The 21,366-nt window shown below is 41.8% G+C and overlaps 1 protein-coding gene across 1 annotated transcript in view; it reads left to right on the plus strand.

Moving 5' to 3' along the window:
* LOC126234586 (limbic system-associated membrane protein-like) overlaps positions 1-21,366 on the plus strand; it is a 239,914-nt gene that overhangs the window by 154,616 nt on the left and 63,932 nt on the right. Inside the window, exons 2-3 of the mRNA XM_049943299.1 lie at positions 91-210; positions 8,118-8,330. Coding sequence (XP_049799256.1) covers positions 91-210; positions 8,118-8,330 — 333 coding nt within the window. The remainder of the gene's footprint in view (positions 1-90; positions 211-8,117; positions 8,331-21,366) is intronic.

A 21,366-nucleotide genomic window follows, 5' to 3' on the forward strand; every position in this document is an offset into this window, starting at 1 on the left:
AGTTCTAGGGGACTTATGACCTAAGAAGTTGAGTCCCATAGTGCTCAGAGCCATTTTTGAGCTCTACGAGGTGGTGTGGTCGTGTTGCAGGAGTGGCGGCGCGGGCGGCGCCGCAGGAGGAGCAGCAGCTGGTGTTCCACAGCGTGCCCACCACCGTCAAGACATCCGAGAACGACACCGTGCTGCTGCCCTGCTACGTCCACAACCTCGGTGAGTCCACTCGCCCACAGATCCACTCACTCTTTCTTTTCATCCGTTGCGTTCTGTCATAACGGAGGATCTTCAGGGATGTGAATGGTGCACGCTATAAGTAAAGCAAAGCTCTGATTTTTGGCCGTCGTGGGCCAATCGACAACCACTGACCACCCTGTCATCCTCTGCTAATGGCGTCATTTGGATGCGGTGTGGAGGGACGTGGGTCATCACACCGCTCTTCCGGCTTTTGTCAGCGTTCCAGATTCAGCAACTTGTACTCCACACTCAAGTAGCTCCTCAGTTGGCATCACGAGACTGAGTTCTTCCCATTGTCGACCTTCTACCAAACAAAAATCCTTGGCAGTACCGGGAATCGATGCTGAGTGTCTCATATAGTCGTCAGACTCACTGACCACTGAGCTGTACATTAGAAGGACACTAAATCTGTGGACTATCGGACTTACCTAAAAGACACAAATCCGCACCATCCTCACGTAGACAAATGTTGCACTCATTTTTGCCTTGGCCAAGTTTTATCACTTCTTCCCAATGTTTGAATCTAATGCATTCCGCCTCCATTTCTGCATCTGTTGCCCCCCGTATTCTTTACCAGCTGAGAAGGATCATACACCATCATAAACACATGGGATAGCTTCGCCAGTCTTGTCACAAGTAAAATAGAATTGAGACATCACTGTATCCCTAATTCTTGAGAACCCTGACTGCTTTTGTCACCACGTCCCACCTTTCCCTACCAGAACATGAAACCATTCCTATTAACTTTAACCTGCCCTAGACCTTTGACTCCAAATAAATGCTCAAACCAATACCTTCCTTATGTAATTACCATCTTACAAGCCTCCTACCAGTCTACTCTTCAGTCTTACCAATACTCTTCCAACATCCTTTCTCGTATCTCTTGCCCACTCCCATCTGCTTCGAATCTCACTCCTAGGAAATGTTACTGGGAGTCGTCACGACCATCATTGTTACAGGTCTGAAGACCACAGTCACCATATAATCAAGATTGATATTATGTTTTTTCCTCCTTATGAATGTTTGTATGTACTTAATTACGTTAATGAAAGGCTGAAGATCCTCAAAACGGTAACAGTCAGCCCGCACGCCAGGAATATAACTAACAAATAAATAAAAAGTGTTCGCACTGACTAAAATTATAATTATTAAAGTACCTCGAAATTAAACACACACGCGCGCTCGCACATACGCAAAAGGCACTGCTGTCCCAGACACATTACGCGACCACTATTTGCTACTGCTAACGCCTGCCGAAGTCTGGGCACATACAACAGTTCACAGGTCCAACGATGTTTACATTCCGATGAGGAGAGCTCTAATCAGTTTCAGTCAGCTATGAGTTTTTAGTCATCCATTTCGCACGATACGAACTGGACGTCATTAGGCAGATGCAGTTGATTGAAAACACATCAGTGGTGTTTGTACAGGACAGTGGAATGTCATACACAGTCATGAGTCTTTTCAGTGTTTAGGGGTAGAAACTGGGTGGGTAGGCGCTTGTTGTATATTGAATAAAGGTGAAGCAGACGTACAGTTGCCTCGATTTAGCTTTTTCCCCTTATTGTTATTTTAATTGTAATCAGGTGGTGTGACCGGTAGAGGATACTGTTGTATTCTCTTTAGCAGCTTTTATGTCGTCTCGTCGTCTCTGTAGAGCTGGACTATGGATGGCTGGTATTCTCGTTCTGTAACACCAACTGCACGCAATTAATAACTGGGTTCTTTATTCATAAGCAAAGAGCTACTTGAAGTTCCATGTACTGATTAGATTAGATTAGATTAGATTAATACTAGTTCCATGGATCATGAATACGATATTTCGTAATGGTGTGGAACGAGTCGAATTTTCCAATACATGACATAATTAGGTTAATTTAACAACATACTTAAGTTAATATAACAACTTTATTTTTTGTGTTTTTTGTTTTTCTTTATTTTTTATTTTTATTTTTTTAATATTTTTTTCTTTTTTTCTTAATTTATATCTAAAAATTCCTCTATGGAGTAGAAGGAGTTGTCATTCAGAAATTCTTTTAATTTCTTCTTAAATACTTGTTGGTTATCTGTCAGACTTTTGATACTATTTGGTAAGTGACCAAAGACTTTAGTGCCAGTATAATTCACCCCTTTCTGTGCCACAGTTAGATTTAATCTTGAATAGTGAAGATCATCCTTTCTCCTAGTATTGTAGTTATGCACACTGCTATTACTTTTGAATTGGGTTTGGTTGTTAATAACAAATTTCATAAGAGAGTATATATACTGAGAAGCTACTGTGAATATCCCTAGATCCTTAAATAAATGTCTGCAGGATGATCTTGGGTGGACTCCAGCTATTATTCTGATTACACGCTTTTGTGCAATAAATACTTTATTCCTCAGTGATGAATTACCCCAAAATATGATGCCATATGAAAGCAATGAGTGAAAATAGGCGTAGTAAGCTAATTTACTAAGATGTTTATCACCAAAATTTGCAATGACCCTTATTGCATAAGTAGCTGAACTCAAACGTTTCAGCAGATCATCAATGTGTTTCTTCCAATTTAATCTCTCATCAATGGACACACCTAAAAATTTGGAATATTCTACCTTAGCTATATGCTTCTGATTAAGGTCTATATTTATTAATGGCGTCATACCATTCACTGTACGGAACTGTATGTACTGTGTCTTATCAAAATTCAGTGAGAGTCCGTTTACAAGGAACCACTTAGTAATTTTCTGAAAGACAGTATTGACAATTTCATCAGTTAATTCTTGTTTGTCAGGTGTGATTACTATACTTGTATCATCAGCAAAGAGAACTAACTTTGCCTCTTCATGAATATAGAATGGCAAGTCATTAATATATAATAAGAACAACAAGGGACCCAAGACTGACCCTTGTGGAACCCCATTCTTGATAGTTCCCCAGTTTGAGGAATGTGCTGATCTTTGCATGTTACGAGAACTACTTATTTCAACTTTCTGCACTCTTCCAGTTAGGTACGAATTAAACCATTTGTGCACTGTCCCACTCATGCCACAATACTTGAGCTTGTCTAGCAGAATTTCATGATTTACACAATCAAAAGCCTTTGAGAGATCACAAAAAATCCCAATGGGTGGTGTTCGGTTATTCAGATCATTCAAAATTTTACTGGTGAAAGCATATATGGCATTTTCTGTTGAAAAACCTTTCTGAAAACCAAACTGACATTTTGTTAGTACTTCATTTTTACAGATATGTGAAGCTACTCTTGAATACATTACTTTCTCAAAAATTTTGGATAAAGCTGTTAGAAGGGAGATTGGACGGTAATTGTTGACATCAGATCTATCCCCCTTTTTATGCAAAGGTATAACAATAGCATATTTCAGTCTATCAGGGAAAATGCCCTGTTCCAGAGAGCTATTACACAGGTGGCTGAGAATCTTACTTATCTGTTGAGAACAAGCTTTTAGTATTTTGCTGGAAATGCCATCAATTCCATGTGAGTTTTTGCTTTTAAGCAAGTTTATTATTTTCCTAATTTCAAAGGGAGAAGTGGGTGAGATTTCAATTGTATCAAATTGCATAGGTATGGCCTCTTCCATTAACAGCCTAGCATCTTCTAATGAACACCTGGATCCTACTATATCCACAACATTTAGAAAATGATTATTAAAAATATTTTCAACTTCTGACTTTTTGTTCGTAAAGTTTTCATTCAATTTGATGGTAATACTGTCTTCCTCTGCTCTTGGTTGATCTGTTTCTCTTTTAATAATATTCCAAATTGTTTTAATTTTATTATCAGAGTTGCTGATTTCAGACATGATACACATACTCCTGGATTTTTTAATAACTTTTCTTAATATAACACAGTAGTTTTTATAATTTTTGACAGTTTCTGGGTCACTACTCTTTCTTGCTGTCAGATACATTTCCCTTTTGCGGTTACAAGATATTTTTATACCCTTAGTAAGCCATGGTTTCTTACAAGGTTTCTTATGAGTATATTTAACTATTTTCTTGGGGAAGCAGTTTTCAAATGCATTTACAAAAATGTCATGAAATAAATTATATTTTAAATTGGCATCAGGTTCACGGTACACCTCATCCCAGTCTAACTGCTGTAGGCTTTCCCTGAAATTTGCATTGTTAAATCGTTGACTGAACGTACCACTTTGGAGGACTGTTTAGTATTGCTGAATGGAGCTATGTCATATATTGTAACTAGCTGTGCACCATGATCAGAAAGACCATTCTCAACAGGCTGAGCATTTATCTGGTTAAACTTATCTTGGTCTATAAAGAAGTTATCTATCAGTGAGCTGCTATCCTTTACCACCCGAGTAGGAAAATCAATAACGGGTGTCAAATTGAAAGAACCGAGTAATACTTCAAGGTCATTTTTCCTATTACCCTCTTTCAGAGAATCTACATTGAAGTCCCCACAAATAATAATTTGCTTCCCCCTGTCTGACAGATAGCACAACAAGGAGTCCAAATTTTTCAGAAATAGATGAAAATTTCCTGATGGGGACCTATATACAGTTACAATTATAAATGTGCCTTTATTTAATTTAAGCTCACAGGCACATGCTTCTATATGTTTCTCTACACAAAACTTTTTTGTTTCTATACTTTTTGCACAATGATAACTTTTGACGTATATGGCAACTCCTCCTTTCTCCATATTTTCTCTCATTACATGTGCAGAGAGCTTATATCCACTTACATTTACCTTATCCATATCAGTAACGATGTGATGCTCAGACAGGCATAGTATATCTATTTCATTCTCAGCTTCTAAATCTTCTAAACAAACCAGAAGCTCATCTACTTTATTCTTTAAACTCCCAATATTTTGATGAAATATACTTACATTATTTTTAATTATACCTTTATGAGAACCTTTCCTTATTCTAACATTTGCAGTACTCTCCTGTCTGAGTTTCTCATTGTGCTTAGGCCTAGTTCCTATACCAGTGGTCACACGGTGTTCAGAGAGGCAGATTATGTCAACTGGGTTGGGTGACTTTAATTCATGAATGCAATTACCTAGGACTGAGCTACAACTTGGTGGAAATAAAATTTCTGGTGATTGGTGAAAATTTATAATTGATAGCTGTGATTGGTGATCCAATGTGCTAGAATTGTGCTGTTTAATTTCTTTCCTAAACTGAAGATTTGTTTCAATCCTGACCTCTCGTAGAACTTGACATCTTTCTGTCTTACCTATCCTAAAAAAGGTGCTGCTCCAACACCTGTAACCACTGGTATTTTACCATTCATGGCAGTGCCTCCCCCCCTTAAATTTCCTGCTATTACCCCAGCCAGTTTCCCCTTCCCTTTCCTGTTGAGATGTAGGCCGTGCCTGGTATAGTCCCACCTACTGAGATAATCAACAGGAACCACACCAATATGAGCCCCCGCACCCGACCCAAGCAGCCGTTCCAACTCCAAATTAACTCTCCCAACAGAAGAGTCCAAATGAGGCCGGTCATGACGTCTCAGGACAGATACAAATTCAACATTGGTGTGTCTCGATGCCGACGCAATCTTTACCAGGTCACACTCTATACTGTACCCAGGATCTCTGTCAATGCTGTTCCCTGGCCCTCCCACAATAACCACGGTGTCTTCCCTGGTAAATCCTTTACAGAGTGAACCTAAATCCTCTGTCACCTGATCCAGACTAGCACTTGGTTTGAAAAAATTTGTGACCTGGTATTCTGGTCCTAATTCCTCCTGCAGAAGTTGGCCTACACCTCTGGCATGAGAACTGCCTAACAACAAAACTTTCTTCCTTTTCGATAACTTTCCTACATTCTTTTTCAATTTCCTATTGAAAGTTTGTTGTGTCCTGTCTACACCTACCTCTGCTTGAGGCTCATCAGTTTCTAACTGAAGCAACAGGTCAAACTTATTTTTGACATTCACCACAAAACTGTCAGACTTAGTTCTAGGCCTGTTCCTTCTGCTACCTGTTGCCACTTCCCACCTCTCTTTGCCCTTCTCCCTCCTTAACCTGTCCAGATCTTCCCTAGCCTGATCTAGCTCAGCCTGAAGGGCAGCAATTTTCCCCTCCTGTTCCACTATCTTCCTATCTCTGCTGCAAATCCTACATAACCACTGATGAGCCTGATCCACTTTCCCAACACCCACGCCACTGCAGTCCCCCCAGTGAAAAAAACTACTACATCCATCACACCAAACCCCGGAACTAACAATTCTACGGCAAGTCAGGCACTTCTCACTCATGGCAAAAATAATACTTTAGCTAGAATAAATCAATTAAATTACCGAAAATCAAAAAAGACGTTACAAGAATTAAGCCTATTCACAAATGTATATAAGCAAGTTTCTGATTTAAAATTCCGCTGTTTTTCTGAGATCTGTATTAAAACAATGAAGGTATACGCTATTTATTATATATTTCACTCGATGGAATGAAAAAAAGGACAATTAAACGAGATACTTTAACTTTGATTCTCCAAAAACGTTACGAGAATTAGGCCTATAAACAAATGTATATAGGCAAGTTTCTGATATAAAGTTACGCTGTTTTTCTGAAATCTGTATTAAAACAATGAAGTTATACGCTATTTGCGGTAGTTTACTTATTTGTTACCGAGAAACTAGTTAAATTACCGTGAAACAAGAAACAAACACGTTTACAAAATTTAAGCCTAAGCGCGACTTCGCGAAGTTACGAACTTTTTGTGTTTTCTGAAAAAATACGCAAAGAAAAGTGAAACCTTTAATGGCAAGACTAAACGATACACTAATGCACGTATTTAATTTGTTGTCGGCGTTAAACTAAATTATATTACTGTCTAAATCACTTATCTTTCTGGAAATGGTTTCTGGCGTCACTTACTCGGCGGCCATCTTGGAACCACTTCAAGCTCTCTTCTGTATATCACACTGTATAGTACACGTAGCCTCAATGCTGCTGAAGAAGTCCGCTATGTGCTGCCTGTCTCTGTGCTAGAGTCTAAGTCTGCGGCTCCGTCTCGGTCACAACCTGGAACTCCACGGCGTACAGCCTCCAACTAACTAGCTAACTAACTAGAAGGAACTAACTCACCAACTGGGCGTAACAGGCTCGAACTAACTAACCGGCCCAACGGTCCATGGTGGCGATCCTAAATACTGGCGGCTGGCTGCATGTTTCCAGCGAATCTTGTCGTTGGCCTCTATAGATTCTCTCGTAACCTCTATGCTGCATGATGTGCATGATGCATCATATAAAACATTTAAGAAGATAATTTGATTCCAAAACCAAACGCATGTGACAGTTGAAGGCATATCAATATTTGAAGGGAACTTATTTGAGAGTTAACAATACATAGGTCTTATGATGATGACGCTGCAATGGTATAACGATTAAGCTAGTGGTGTATAAAGCTGTAGCTTTTTCCATTAATAACTTTCATTCTGTACCCCTAAATTTAGAGCAGACTGTTCGAGTCTGATCCAGATACCAAGCCAGCTGGTAGTAGGCGAGAGGAAATCCTAGTTGGGTATATTTGGCAGGGGATTTCCAGTTCTGTCATTTGTCTTACAACCAAAGAAAACCTCCCAAAAATCTTGGTCAGAACTGGGAATTGAGCCCAATTTTATTTTTCGGAAAATATGTTCCATCGAAAAATAACGAGGCTTAGTATCAGTCTGTAAACTATTCGTGAATGTGTAACAGAGTGAAGTCGATTATTTAGCCCACGTCTTCAGTGTTCCTATGTCGATGTGTGCTACAAGACTGATGGATCAGTATCCCTCCAGTGGTCATTTGCCTAACTATTGTGTCAGTGTCTTTCAGAGATGCTGTGCTCAAGCTAGCTTGACGTAGAGTCCATCAGCTGTGCATGTACCTCGTTGCCGACCATGAACACGACGTTGCGGCTTGCAGGGGAGTCGACGGTGCGCTGGTGGTGGTCGGGGCGGCTGGTGGCGGACTCCGGGAACCCGTCGCTGGAGTCTCCGCCGCGCATGCGCATGTGGCCCAACCACACGCTGCAGGTGGAGCGGCTAACGGCGGACGACACGGGCGAGTACACGTGCGAGGTGGTGCGGCCGCACCCCTGGGGGCCCGTGCGCCAGCAGCACGCCATAGAGGTCCTCTGTGAGTACACCGACAGCGCTCTGCTGTGCGCGAACCCACTTACACAGCGTTGATGGACTCGCAACTCTCTAGTTAAACTTCAGATTTTCACAATAACAACACGAACCTGAATGAGCAGGTGTACTTGGAGTCATACAGCCACTGGGAGGTTGCATTTGATATTAAAATACCCTCTTTACACCTTCACACACATCCAGTTCACTACACACACCAATCAAAATCTTCTGTGTGAAGCCAGGCTATGCACCAGAGGATATGTAGGAACAGCCATAATGTGTGAATATTATAGACTTAGTTTGTCAATGAGACAATCGAAATACCTGAGTCAGAATGGGGCATGTGATTCTTGAGTTTCTCCCGGCGTATTTGATAATCAAAATATCCACGGGTGTACTGCCGATCTACAGTGTCCAACGGGCACAATATTTCGGCGATCATACATGTCGCCATCATCAGGTGAACTGACGGACTGAGCTCCTGTGAACGTGCCGGCACGGAGATCCGTACACTATGGCTGCTCAGGTGGAACTGGGTTCGGTCGCGGCGGCGGCGGATTTAAATACCCTCCGCCCGCGGCGCGCTCACTCCGCCGTCCGCGCCCCGCGCCACGGTCGCGCGGTGGAACAGATTGCGACGGCGTCTGAGATGACGTCGGTGTGATGGCTCCGTCCGCCGTGGTCGTCACAACTATACATTTGCTCGATTTACTCTTGATTAATCCAATCGCTGGTTCCCAAGCCTTGCTAAGATTATAGCCACAGTCACGATTTATGAGGTCGTCATTGGTGCGAATTTCGATGGCCTCTCTAACAACGCTGTCCCAGTATCTCGACGTCTGTACCAGAATCCTCGTGCGTTCATACTCCATAGCGTGATTTTCCGACAAACAATGTTTGTCAAAATGGCTCTGAGCACTATGGGACTTAACATCTGTGGTCATCAGTCCTCTAGAACTTAGAGCTACTTAAACCTAACTAACCTAAGGACATCACACACATCCATGCCCGAACATTGTTTGTCGGAAAATCACGCTATGGAGTATGAACGCACGAGGATTCTGGTACAGACGTCGAGATACTGGGACAGCGTTGTTAGAGAGGCCATCGAAATTCGCACCAATGACGACCTCATAAATCGTGACTGTGGCTATAATCTTAGCAAGGCTTGGGAACCAGCGATTGGATTAATCAAGAGTAAATCGAGCAAATGTATAGTTGTGACGACCACGGCGGACGGAGCCATCACACCGACGTCATCTCAGACGCCGTCGCAATCTGTTCCACCGCGCGACCGTGGCGCGGGGCGCGGACGGCGGAGTGAGCGCGCCGCGGGCGGAGGGTATTTAAATCCGCCGCCGCCGCGACCGAACCCAGTTCCACCTGAGCAGCCATAGTGTACGGATCTCCGTGCCGGCACGTTCACAGGAGCTCAGTCCGTCAGTTCACCTGATGATGGCGACATGTATGATCGCCGAAATATTGTGCCCGTTGGACACTGTAGACCGGCAGTACACCCGTGGATATTTTGAGAATGGGGCATGTTTGCAGGGATCCACATGTTCCTCAGGGGGATTTCACGGGAGCTACTTGTCCACAGGCTCGCTGTTAGGGATCACATGTAAAATGGTAACGTCATTGGTGCACTAAACCAAATCATCACCGTAAAGAAGTTAACTCTAAAGCGTACTGTACGGATCTGTGAGCAGACGTCGTTGTCAGATATTGCAGTAAAGGAGGGATCCTTCGAGAGGCGACAGGACTCGGTTTTCACGGTCATGCTGTCGACGAAGTGGTGACAGTCCGTACAACGTAAAAGAATAACTGAACTGAAAAATCGTTTGTATCGGATCATCATAGGCCGAAATTAATTACCTGGTGTAAATTATTGTGGTCCGTAAATGGAATTAACGCAAAAAAAACCTTTCCCGGAACACTGTGAATTTTGCTGCGATTGTGTCGCAACTCGTGTAACTAAGTAAGTTCTATCTCGGTCAGGTGACGTGGTATGTGGCTTCTTTTGGCCACCGTTAAACATGCACCTGGTTTATAAAATCCACTTTTTCATCCATGTATTACCGGAAGGTATTTTGATTCGTCAAATTGTTATTAAGATGGCTCTAACGGTCTTTCACGTCTACATTCGGCAATTAGACTCAATAAACAGTTATCTTTGAATGTCCTTATGCACTACTAGGAAGCGCTGACGGTTTGTGCACGTTTCCTCGTGTTAGGTATCCGATTTTAGTGACAGTGAAATGGGTACGGTTGCCGGATAGAAGAGAAATGAGAAGAAAAAGACTGTAAGGTGCATGTTTTGAAACTGTCTTATTCCTTCATCATTGGCGGACATAATGTGGTTGTATAGATTTTGAAATAGCTATGTTTCTGTCATTTGGTTTATGTAGAACTGGAAAATATGCGGAGGAATGCTTCTGGGATTTGACCAAACTTCCAGGTGTAACACACGCGGAACTACTCTTCTACAAGGTGGTGGTACGCCGAAAACTGTATTTGCCTCTTACAGCACCGTCGTGACGGTGGTCGGGAGGGGGGGGGGGGGGACAAAATCCCCTGCCGGCCGCGGTGGTCTCGCGGTTCTAGGCGCTCAGTCCGGAACCGCGCGACTGCTACGGTCGCAGGTTCGAATCCTGCCTCGGGCATGGATGTGTGTGATGTCCTTAGGTTAGTTAGGTTTAAGTAGCTCTAAGTTCTAGAGGACTGATGACCACAGATGTTAAGTCCCATAGTGCTCAGAGCCATTTTTGACAAAATCCCTGGGGCCCAAGCTTCAGGTGGGAACGGGTGGGGGGGGGGGGGGAGGGGGGCGGAAGACTGTGTCATGGGTTCACATCCTCCAGGGAGCTCAGTTCATATCAGACTGCTACTGTAGAATAAATTTAATATAATACAATAAATAAAAGAACATTACCCCATCACCAGCATAGTCAATCTAGCTCATAATTTCCAGTTTAATTCTTCGCTTTTATGATTGTTACAGGCCAGTTGCATACAATTCTATTTCGTGTTTAATCTTGAATGCACAACATTTTCTTCAGAATCGTGTGCTAAAACCATCTTGTGATGGAGACGAAAATACGCTTTCTTTAAATTTTGTTGGAAATCCTACCAAAAAAGTTTCCCAACAAATATAGATGACAACAGCTACGAAAAGTTATAATGTGGTAGGATTGCCAACAACGTTCAAACATAACGTAATTTTGCTTCCATCACAAGGTAATTTTACAGGGAATATGCAAAAAATATTTTACTTTCGAATGTAAACATGTAATAGAATACATCTATTTGTATATAGTTGTCCTCGAAGAATCGTAGAAGTGAAGAAATGAAATGACATGAAAGAGGTGCATTGGCCATGCTGGTGCTCGGAAGTGAAGAAGTAAAATGTTCTTCCTTTGTTCACCTGTAGAACAGCTGACTGACATGGGAACTCTCATGTTTCTTGATGTGATGTTCTTTCTTGGTCAAAGAGGCTTGGCCTTCAGAGTTTCATCTCAGAAAATTGGAGATCCCAGTAATGGGAATTTCCTCGGAATATTAAAGCTCTTGACTCACTACCACCCAGTTCTAGCAAAATATATTAACAAGGTCAGAGACGGACAAGAAACTGGAGAGCGTTTATAAGCGCGTCATCTGGAATACTCAAAATGCATTTATTTCTAATTGTGCCCATCATGTCAGAACAAAGAGAAAACGTTAAATATTATTGAATAATTGTTCAGGCAAATCTTGATTCGAATCATGTTGAAGAGACAACATCCATCGTGCATCATATTTACTTCAATGCGAAAATTGCCAAATGTGCAATAAATGAACGGTCTTTGGAATTAATAGGTTGTAATCAGAAAAGAGGAGTTGCTATTCCACATTTAATTCGATCAATAGTTGCGAAACACTAAATTCCTGTCAGTGAATGGCGCGGACTAGGTTATGATAACGGAAGTAATATGAGAGGATCTTATAAAGGAGCTCAGACACATTTTCTTCGATGATGTTCTGCAAAATCTTCGTTGTTACTTGTCAGATACTTACATGCGGCTGACAGTTGTCATGAAGCACATACTTTTGTGAGTTACTCTTAACAACCTGTTAAGTTGCAGTCCATAACGACGGAAAATTCTGACACTGTGTTGGAAGCTCTTTTTATTCCATATCTGATGCCCGTCTGTGTAGTCTGGTTGACGCTGTAAGACCAATTGCAGCTCACTTGGATGAGACTGCCGTTGCCCTTGAAACTCTCAGTAAGGTATATTTGTCAGCTGGAACACGTTCTGTGGTGCAGGTTGTTTTGGGTTATGTGAGATCTTTCAAGTGTTTAACTATCGCATCAATCTGGCTGAAGTTGTTGGTACCAATTTACTGCAGAAGCAAATTACTAGATGTTCGAAATACTGCCATTCATGTCGAGACAAGACACTTTGAGAACTTACTAAATGTCTTAAAATATATTCGCGTAAATTGGGACACTGCATTTTCCCGGAATCTAAAATTGTCAGTGCAATTAATATCGGTACTGAATTTCTGGAGCTATGCACCATGAACAGGAAATCATTCCATTACGATACCAGGTATGAAGTGACAGATCTAATTCAGGTTTATTCTAGATAAATGTTTTTATGTCATAACCGACACTCTAGCGTCTAACTTGAAAACACGATATGAAACAGTGAAAATTTTAGATGAAATTTTAGATTTTAGATTTTACGGAAATACTCCAAGATGACTGACGATCAGGTCGTTGAGGCATGCAAGTTATTTATCAATGAATACCATAATGATGTCACAACTGATTTAGAAGGAGAAATTAAATATTTGAAAACAATTCACACTTCAAACATCTAATACATTACTTTGGAATCATTGCACCTCTTGGAAAAGATGCACGCGCTTTTACACTCTCACAGTGACTGTAGATGAGGCGGGAAGGTCATTCAGCAGTCTGGCTCGTATTAAAAACTGTCTCAGATCAGATAAGCATTAACGACATCACACAGATTTGGGTACCGTGGCAGCTGAATATAATTTGGCAAGACGACTAGATTTTGATGCTGTGATTCTAACCTTTGTTAAACGAAAGCGCCATTGACAGTGCTACAGACAAGTACATTATAATATGCTACCCGTTGCACGATTCACGACGGTTTACATGTGAGGGCGCTGCTGTCTAGTTACTGAAATGCGTGGGCACGCCAGGGAACGAGTAAAGACATAACACTCCATATCGTGGCGTTAGCGGTACCAGACATTTCGTCAGTGTACAAATTAGTAGCGTATAATAAGTAGCCTTTTGTTTTAAAATGAAGTGAAAGTAAGCAGAACCAAATTAAAAAATAACATTAAATGTAGCGTAATAATTCATTGCTGAGCAGCATCTGAAGTGAAACATCCCCTAGCTATGGTAGTCTTCGGTCGCTAGTAACTGTCCTGAACACTACTTTTTAAATCAACATTTAGTACTATCCCTTCAGTCTCCTACTTCATGAAAGCGTCATGGCGCTGATAATTTTTCTTCATCTATTTCACGTCTGCACACTCAAGCATGATTCATCCAACTGGTGTGTAAATTATTTCAAAGCTGCAGTGGGAAATTGGAGATACAGTTACAACTATTTTTTGTTTTATTACATTTCAAATGATTTTGACTGTCGTAGAACATTACATAAGGCATATTAGCAATGCGTCGATTTGAACTTGTACTGGGATGAAGAAAACTGTATATTGTAATAAAAGTGTTGGAAGGGCTTCATTGAAAAACGGGTGTGAAATTCAGAGCACCATCTTAGCTATGGCACATCACAAAAGTATGCTACAAACTTTTCCGTTTCTATGAAATGGTTATAATTAAATATAATGAAAATTGCCAATATATTTATAAATGTTACTTAAATTAATTAATTTAATTAAATACCGCAATATATTCCAATTCTGATAGAACATTTGTGTGAGAATCAAAAATGTAAATGCAGAACATGTGTTCGGGAAAAAATTACGTTCTGAGGACAGGAACCTTAACTTTTAAAGCCAGTTCTGAAGTAGGAAACCTGTCTTCCCGAAATTTCGTAGAAAGACCGAGTTACGTATTTTAATGCCCGAAAGTTATAATAGCAAACTAATCTCAGTACTTCAAAATTTCCGTGGTTAGAAAACAGCTGAAACAAAAGCATGTTAAATCTGAATGAAAAAACTGGCTTTGTATCCAAAAGGAAGAACTTGCAGACGCTGTATTGTTTAAAAGTAATATTTGTGTTCTTTTGCCCTCTATGACATTAGAAAATTAGGAACAATTACTCTGATACACATGTAACTGTCTAAACTTTCTGATATGCGTCGAAACACTTCGCGCAATTTCCTTGGGGGAATCTGCTTTCTAAATACAATCCAATAACAAGATTTTAAAGATGGCTGAAACAGCAACTGTTGAAATTCTTCACGGGAAATGATGACAGCCAAAACAGTTGCAGGATAAAGATTTATTAAAATTCTTGACCTAGGTTTCGGTATATATAAATATACCTTCTTCAGAAGTAAAATACCTAAAATTACATCCTGCAATGGAGATTAATAAAACAATTGTGCCAAAGGCGTCGTCAGTAGTTAAGACATCATCTCCATTTATGCAACATGGTTATGAACACAGCGTCAATGTGAACACGGTTTAGCATCAGTACTTCGCCTATGAACTATCGTGACGAGAGTTTGTGTCCATAACCATGTTGCATAAATGGAGATGATATCTTAACTAATGGCGACGCCTTTGGCACAATTGTTTTATTAATCTCCATTGCAGGATGTTATTTTAGATATTTTACTTCTGATGAAGGTATATTTATATATACCGAAACCTTGGTCAAGAATTTTAATAAATCTTTATCCTGCAACTGTTTTGGCTGTCATCATTTACCGCGAACAATCCAGTAACATGCCAAAGCCTGTGTAATTTCCTCGTACGTTTACAGGCTGTTTGATACAGGATAACACTGCATCCAATACGCAACCGATCTGTCAACAGTGGTTTGAGGATTCACATTCTGCACTAACACACGCGCTGATTCAACCTATTGCACCTTCAACAACAGTTAGTTCGCTCGAATTCCTTCGGCAGTATCTCCTGCAATGTATGATATCATAGTATCTGCATTGGTGAACATATGTTTAGTGTATAATAACAAATTATGTTTATTCTATATTTCATCCCGACCAGTATTTTTTGTGTATCTCCGCCGGCCGTGGTGGCCGAGCGGTTCTAGGCGCTACAGTCGGTAACCGCGCGACGGCTACGGTCGCAGGTTCGAATCCTGCCTCGGGCACGGATGTGAGTGATGTCCTTAGGTTAGTTAGATTTAAGTAGTTCTACGTTCTAGGGGACTGATGACCTTAGAAGTTAAGTCCCATAGTGCTCAGAGCCATTTGAATCTTTTTTGTGTATCTGTATTTGTATTGTGTTTGTATTTGAATCTGTTAGGCCTTCTTTAAAATAACAATAAAATTGGTGGCCCAATCAGACATTCTGCGCCGGGGCCAGTCCTGGCTCTCAGCAGCGTTGGTTAAAACGACAAAACTATAAACTGTGCTAGAAATTTACCTGTTTTATTTGCGATAAAAAAATGGTTCAAATGGCTCTGAGCACTATGGGACTTAACATCTGTGGTCATCAGTCCCCTAGAACTTAAAACTACTTAAACCTAACTAACCTAAGGACATCACACACATCCATGCCCAAGGCAGGATTCGAACCTGCGACAGTAGCGGTCACGCAGTTCCGGACTGAAGGGCATAGAACCGCACGGCCACACCGGCCGGCTATTTGCGATAAAAATCTCCATTACATATTGAGTAATGAAACATGTTTATAAAAGCCAAATACTTATGCATAATAAATAAAGTTTAAAACATACATCTGAAAGTACGCAACTGTCAACGTCGTTTCCTCTTGACTGAAAATATTGCCTCTGATTTTCTGTAAGCGTAATTAACCAGAGTGAATGGCGTTTGCTGATTTCGATGTGCTATCTGGTCCAAAGACTCACTGAAGTGTCGTTATTAGTAAGTGCTTAATCTTTTACCACTAGGTGCACTCGCCCCCAGACAGCCAGTCATCTAGAGCAGGCCGCGCTCCGCTAGCGAGAGCGCTCCGACCGCGCTCCTGATCAGCGTTCCGAGCGTTGCCCCGAGCGGGGCTCAGGGGTGAGGGGGAACAGGAAAAGGCTACAGCCGGACGTCATGAGAACAAGGCTCTTTTACAAAAATAGAAAAAGCGGGAAATCCACATCATTCAATGCTGAAGAGGAATTGCTTTACTTTTCACGTCGTCTGAAGGACAAGTAACTTTCTTAATACACCATTGCAACATTGTGAGCTGGAAAACAATCACTTGAAGATTATTACGACACCAGCCGCAAAGACGATATGATGCACTTGTTTTCTGATGAACGAGAGTAAATGCTGGGTGAACTTAGAGCGGTTATTAGGGGAGGACAAACAGAGCGGTGACACAAAGTGACGAGATCTTTTATGATCGATATCACAAATTATTTGACTTTTTTAAGTCTCTTAAAGCAATTGGAATATCTTTTGTTAACAGATATAGCGGACGAGATTAATGCTATCAACCGAAAATTAATCCTAGGAAAAAGTCAATTTCAAGTTGATGACAGGAAACATTTCCCAGAACTGAAGCCGCTCCTTTGTGAACCAAACACTACCGACTACCTTTCAATAATTCAAACACTTCATCATGAGAGCTCAAAGAGATTCGAAGACTTTGTACTTTGAAGACTGATTTCAGTTTATTTCTTAGGATCATTCTCACTTCTGGCTGCTGATGTCCCTCACTTCCTCCAACTTCAGCTGACAGATGTATAGTGTACCTGGATGCATGATCTGTTTGTCCAATCAAGGAATTGAAACACTCTTAAAAATGTTACTTCATGAGGAATATCTTCGACTGTACAGATAAGCTACTAAAGTTGTTTCAATATTTGGTTCAACATTTGTGTGCGAGCTGTTCTTCCTTTACGAAATTGACGAAGTCCTGCCAACATTTGGGCTTAAAAGATTTTTATATGCGTAACTCAATGTGCTTCACTGTACCAAGAGCCATAGTTCCAGATATATTATATTGTGGCAAATGAAGCCGAGTAGCGCAATTGCCATAGTGTAATGGCCATGACACTAGATTGTTGCATGGAGGGTCGTGAGTTCAAAACTAACATGAACTGAAAAATTTTAATTTCTATATTCGGTTCGATCACATTCTAGAAGGTTCCACAAATGGCAAGAATCATTGTACTGGAATGTTCTGTAGCTGTATATATACTGTACGTGTTTTGGCCGGAGGCAGTGCGCTCCGCGCTCTTGTATGTGCAAGTGCTGAGTAAACCTTCGCTAAGTGAAATTAGTGTTAGTCATTCATCGACTTACACTGTCTTCTACGTGACACTATTCTGGTGGAGGTGCTGGGTATTCGAACTTGTGATACCGCACATTATCGACGACACATTGTTCCCATTAGGCCACGACAGAGCCGCCGTTTACGTGGCGAAAAACCCGAGTTCGAACCATATTCAACAGATCGCAATCTATCGGAGACAGAAGAAGAAGAGGAAGTTACTATGACAGTAACTGTGTGCCAACACATGAGACATCCTTCCGGGTTCTCTGGTGACGATGGCCAAGATCCAAACAAGTGGCTGAAGGTATACGAGCCAAATTTAACAAATGGGATGATACCGTGTGTTTGGCTAACGTATTTTTCTACTTGGAGGGCACTGCCAAGCAATGGTATGAGAACAACGAGGAGAAGTTGACAAGCTGGGAAGTATTCGAGGCGGAACTACGCAAATATTTCGGCGACACACAACGACAGAAGTGCAAGGCTGAATATAAATTAAACCGCAGGGCACAGCGTCCAGGAGAAACGACAGCATCCTACATTCAAGACGTCTTGGAGCTGTGTAAAATAGTGGATCCTCGAATGAAGGAGGAAGATAAGGTTGCACATCTCATGAAGGGTGTTGCTGAGGGCATGTATCAAATCCTACTCCTGAAGGCGGTTTCCACAACAGACGACTTCATATAATGGTGCCAGTATATCGAGACAACGCATCAAAAAAGAATTACACTCAAGAAGTTTGAACGGCTTCCAAACGTCGTATCGATGTCTGCAATGGAGGAAGCAACTGATTTCACAAGTGTTCTTCGTCAGATAGTGAGCCCTTTAAAACCGTAAAAAAGTCGAGACCCAGGCGAAGTTACGTTCCTACAATGCCGCATGAGGAACCCGTTTGGACACCAGGGAAGACTGATGTCTGGAGGACCCAGGATAGCTAACCAGTATGTTTCCTCTGCGGACGACCGGGACATGTGGTGCGGTATTGTCGAGAAAGGCGGCGGATATTTGATGACGCCAGCGCCAGAAGACAGCAGACCCATCTTAGCCGACGCAAACTCCGGGACGACGAAGATTAACAAGAGGATGTGGGTGCAGGACGACGTATGTCACCACCACCGCAAACTAGCCGCTGGAGAGGACGCTCCCCAACACGCCGATCAAGGTCCCCATCGCCGTTTAGAAGCTCCAGCCGATCACCTAGCTGCCACAACCTGGAAAACTAAAGGGTGCGACCTTCCTTGGAGGCGAGGCCGCCGAAGAGAGAAATCCTCCGCCGTCGATCACTACAAAAATTATAGGAAACTACGTCGATATCCTCATGGATGGACGACCAGCCCAAGCTTTTGTGGACTCTGGAGCATCATATTCAGTCATTTCGGAGAAGTACCGTCGCTAGTAGCAGAAAAACGTGTTCGTCGACAACAAAACATCACTGCTGAAGGTGGCTAATGGGAAATATGTAAAACATACAGGAAGATGTGTCATTCGGGGGGGTATAAGTGGCCATAGACAGCCCTTAGAATTCACGTCTTACAAGAGTGTAGGCATGACGTCATTCTCAGATGAGACTTTCTGTAAGCTTCTCAAGCAATTATAGATTGTGATTGCTCGAAGGTTATGCTAGACGAGATGATATACTATGGACATGAAGATGCGCATCCGCGTGTGTGGAGACTATGTGTGCTGGATGAAGTGATCATTCATGCAGTCGGCGCTAGAAATGTAGCTGTCATGTGTCATGCTATGCATCTACCCATGGATCTTGTAGTGGAATGTAAGAGAAGCATACCACTGAAGAATAACTAGGTCATCCCAGCCTCTGTCGTCTCGTTTAAGAACGGATTCGGTGAATTGTGGATAGTTAACTGTCGCCGAGAACCGCAGATCCTTCCTAGACGTATGTGCGTAGCAAATGCCGAGCCGTTAATTGCAGAACAGCTGAGCGTCATAGAAACCTTCCATGCAGAGTCTGTGGGCGAAATTAGCGCTACCACTACGAGACAAGATATTCGAGCTCGACAATCACCAGATCTCACTAAGGAACAACAGAAGAAGCTCCTTGCCATTCTTCAAGAGTTCTCTGAATGCTTCAATCCACAGGTGAAGAGCCAATTAGACAAATCGACGGTGAAGCACCGCATTAGTACTGGTGACCATCAAACAATAAGCCAGAGAGCATACCGAGTGTCAGCAACGGAACGTCGAATAATTCGCGACGAGGTAGAGAAAATGATGAAGAATGACATCATTCAGCCTTCGCAGACCGCATCGTCGTCACAGGTGGTCCTCGTCAGGAAGGATGGCAGTTGGCGCTTTTGTGTTGATTACAGGAAGTTTAATAAGATAACTAAAAAGGACGTTTACCCTCTTTCACGAATTGACGATACACTAGATTGTCTGAAGAGGGCTAAATTTTTCTCAACCATCGACATGTACTCGGGATACTGGCAAATCGAAGTAGATGAGACTGATCGTGAGAAAACTGCGTTCATCACACCTGAGGGCCTGCATAAGTTTAAGGTAATGCCGTATGGTTTGTGTAATGAACCAACAACTTTTTGAACGAATGATGGATAATTTTCTAAGGCACCTGAAGTGGACGATGTGTCTTTGTTATTTAGATGATATTATAGTGTTCTCAGAGACATTTGATCAACACATAAAAAGACTGAGAGCCGTTCTTAAGTGGCTCCAACAAACCGGACTGAAACGTAATCCAAGAAAGTGTATCTTTGGAGCAAAATAAATCAAAATACTCGGGCATCTTGTGTCAAACGAAGGTGTGCGGCCAGACCCAGAAAAGGTGAGAGCTATAACGGAATTTCCTATTCCTAAAAGTATTAGAGATGTGAGAAGCTTCCTCGGATTGTGTTCTTATTACCGTCGTTTTATCAAAGACTCTTGTATCAAAGCCTGGCCACTCCAAGAATTGTTAAAACCCGATGCTAAATTTATCTGCGGTGGTGCTCAACAAGATTCTTTCAATGTGCTGCAAAAAGCTCTGACGACTGACCCTGTACTTGGTCTGTATGAAGAGAGAGCACCTACAGAACTACACACAGGTGCCAGTGGGTATGGGATCGGTGCTGTTCTGGTGCAGATTTCGGATGGAATAGAGAAGGTTATACCCTATGCTTCTGGGACACTTACAAAAGCCGAGGGAAACTACTCAACTACAGAAAGAGGATGTCTTGCTGTGATCTGGGCCATGTGCAGATTTCGACAGTATCTCTATGGAAGGCCATTCACAGTTGTTGCAGACCATCATTCACTTTGTTGGTTGACAGGTCTTAAGGATCCAACAGGAGAACTGGCCATGTGGGCACTACGTCTTCAAGAGTATGACATTACCATAGTGTACAAAAGTGGAAGATGCCGACTGTCTCTCAAGAAACCCTGTGCAAGACCATCAAGACTTTGATGAAGATAGTGACTGTCTCGCTGCACTCCAGGATCTCTCTGCTGAGTAGAAGAAGGACGTCAAGATATCTCAAATTATGCTTGCCTTAAATCGGTCAGAATATGTGAAAGGACAATTTAAGGTAGTTAATGGATTACATTGCAAGAAAAACTTTTATCCGTTTGGAAAGAGGTGGGTACCTGTGATTCCTAAACAAGCACTTAAATG

Source organism: Schistocerca nitens, chromosome 2, assembly GCF_023898315.1.
Source record: "Schistocerca nitens isolate TAMUIC-IGC-003100 chromosome 2, iqSchNite1.1, whole genome shotgun sequence".
Classification (NCBI taxonomy): domain Eukaryota; kingdom Metazoa; phylum Arthropoda; class Insecta; order Orthoptera; family Acrididae; genus Schistocerca; species Schistocerca nitens.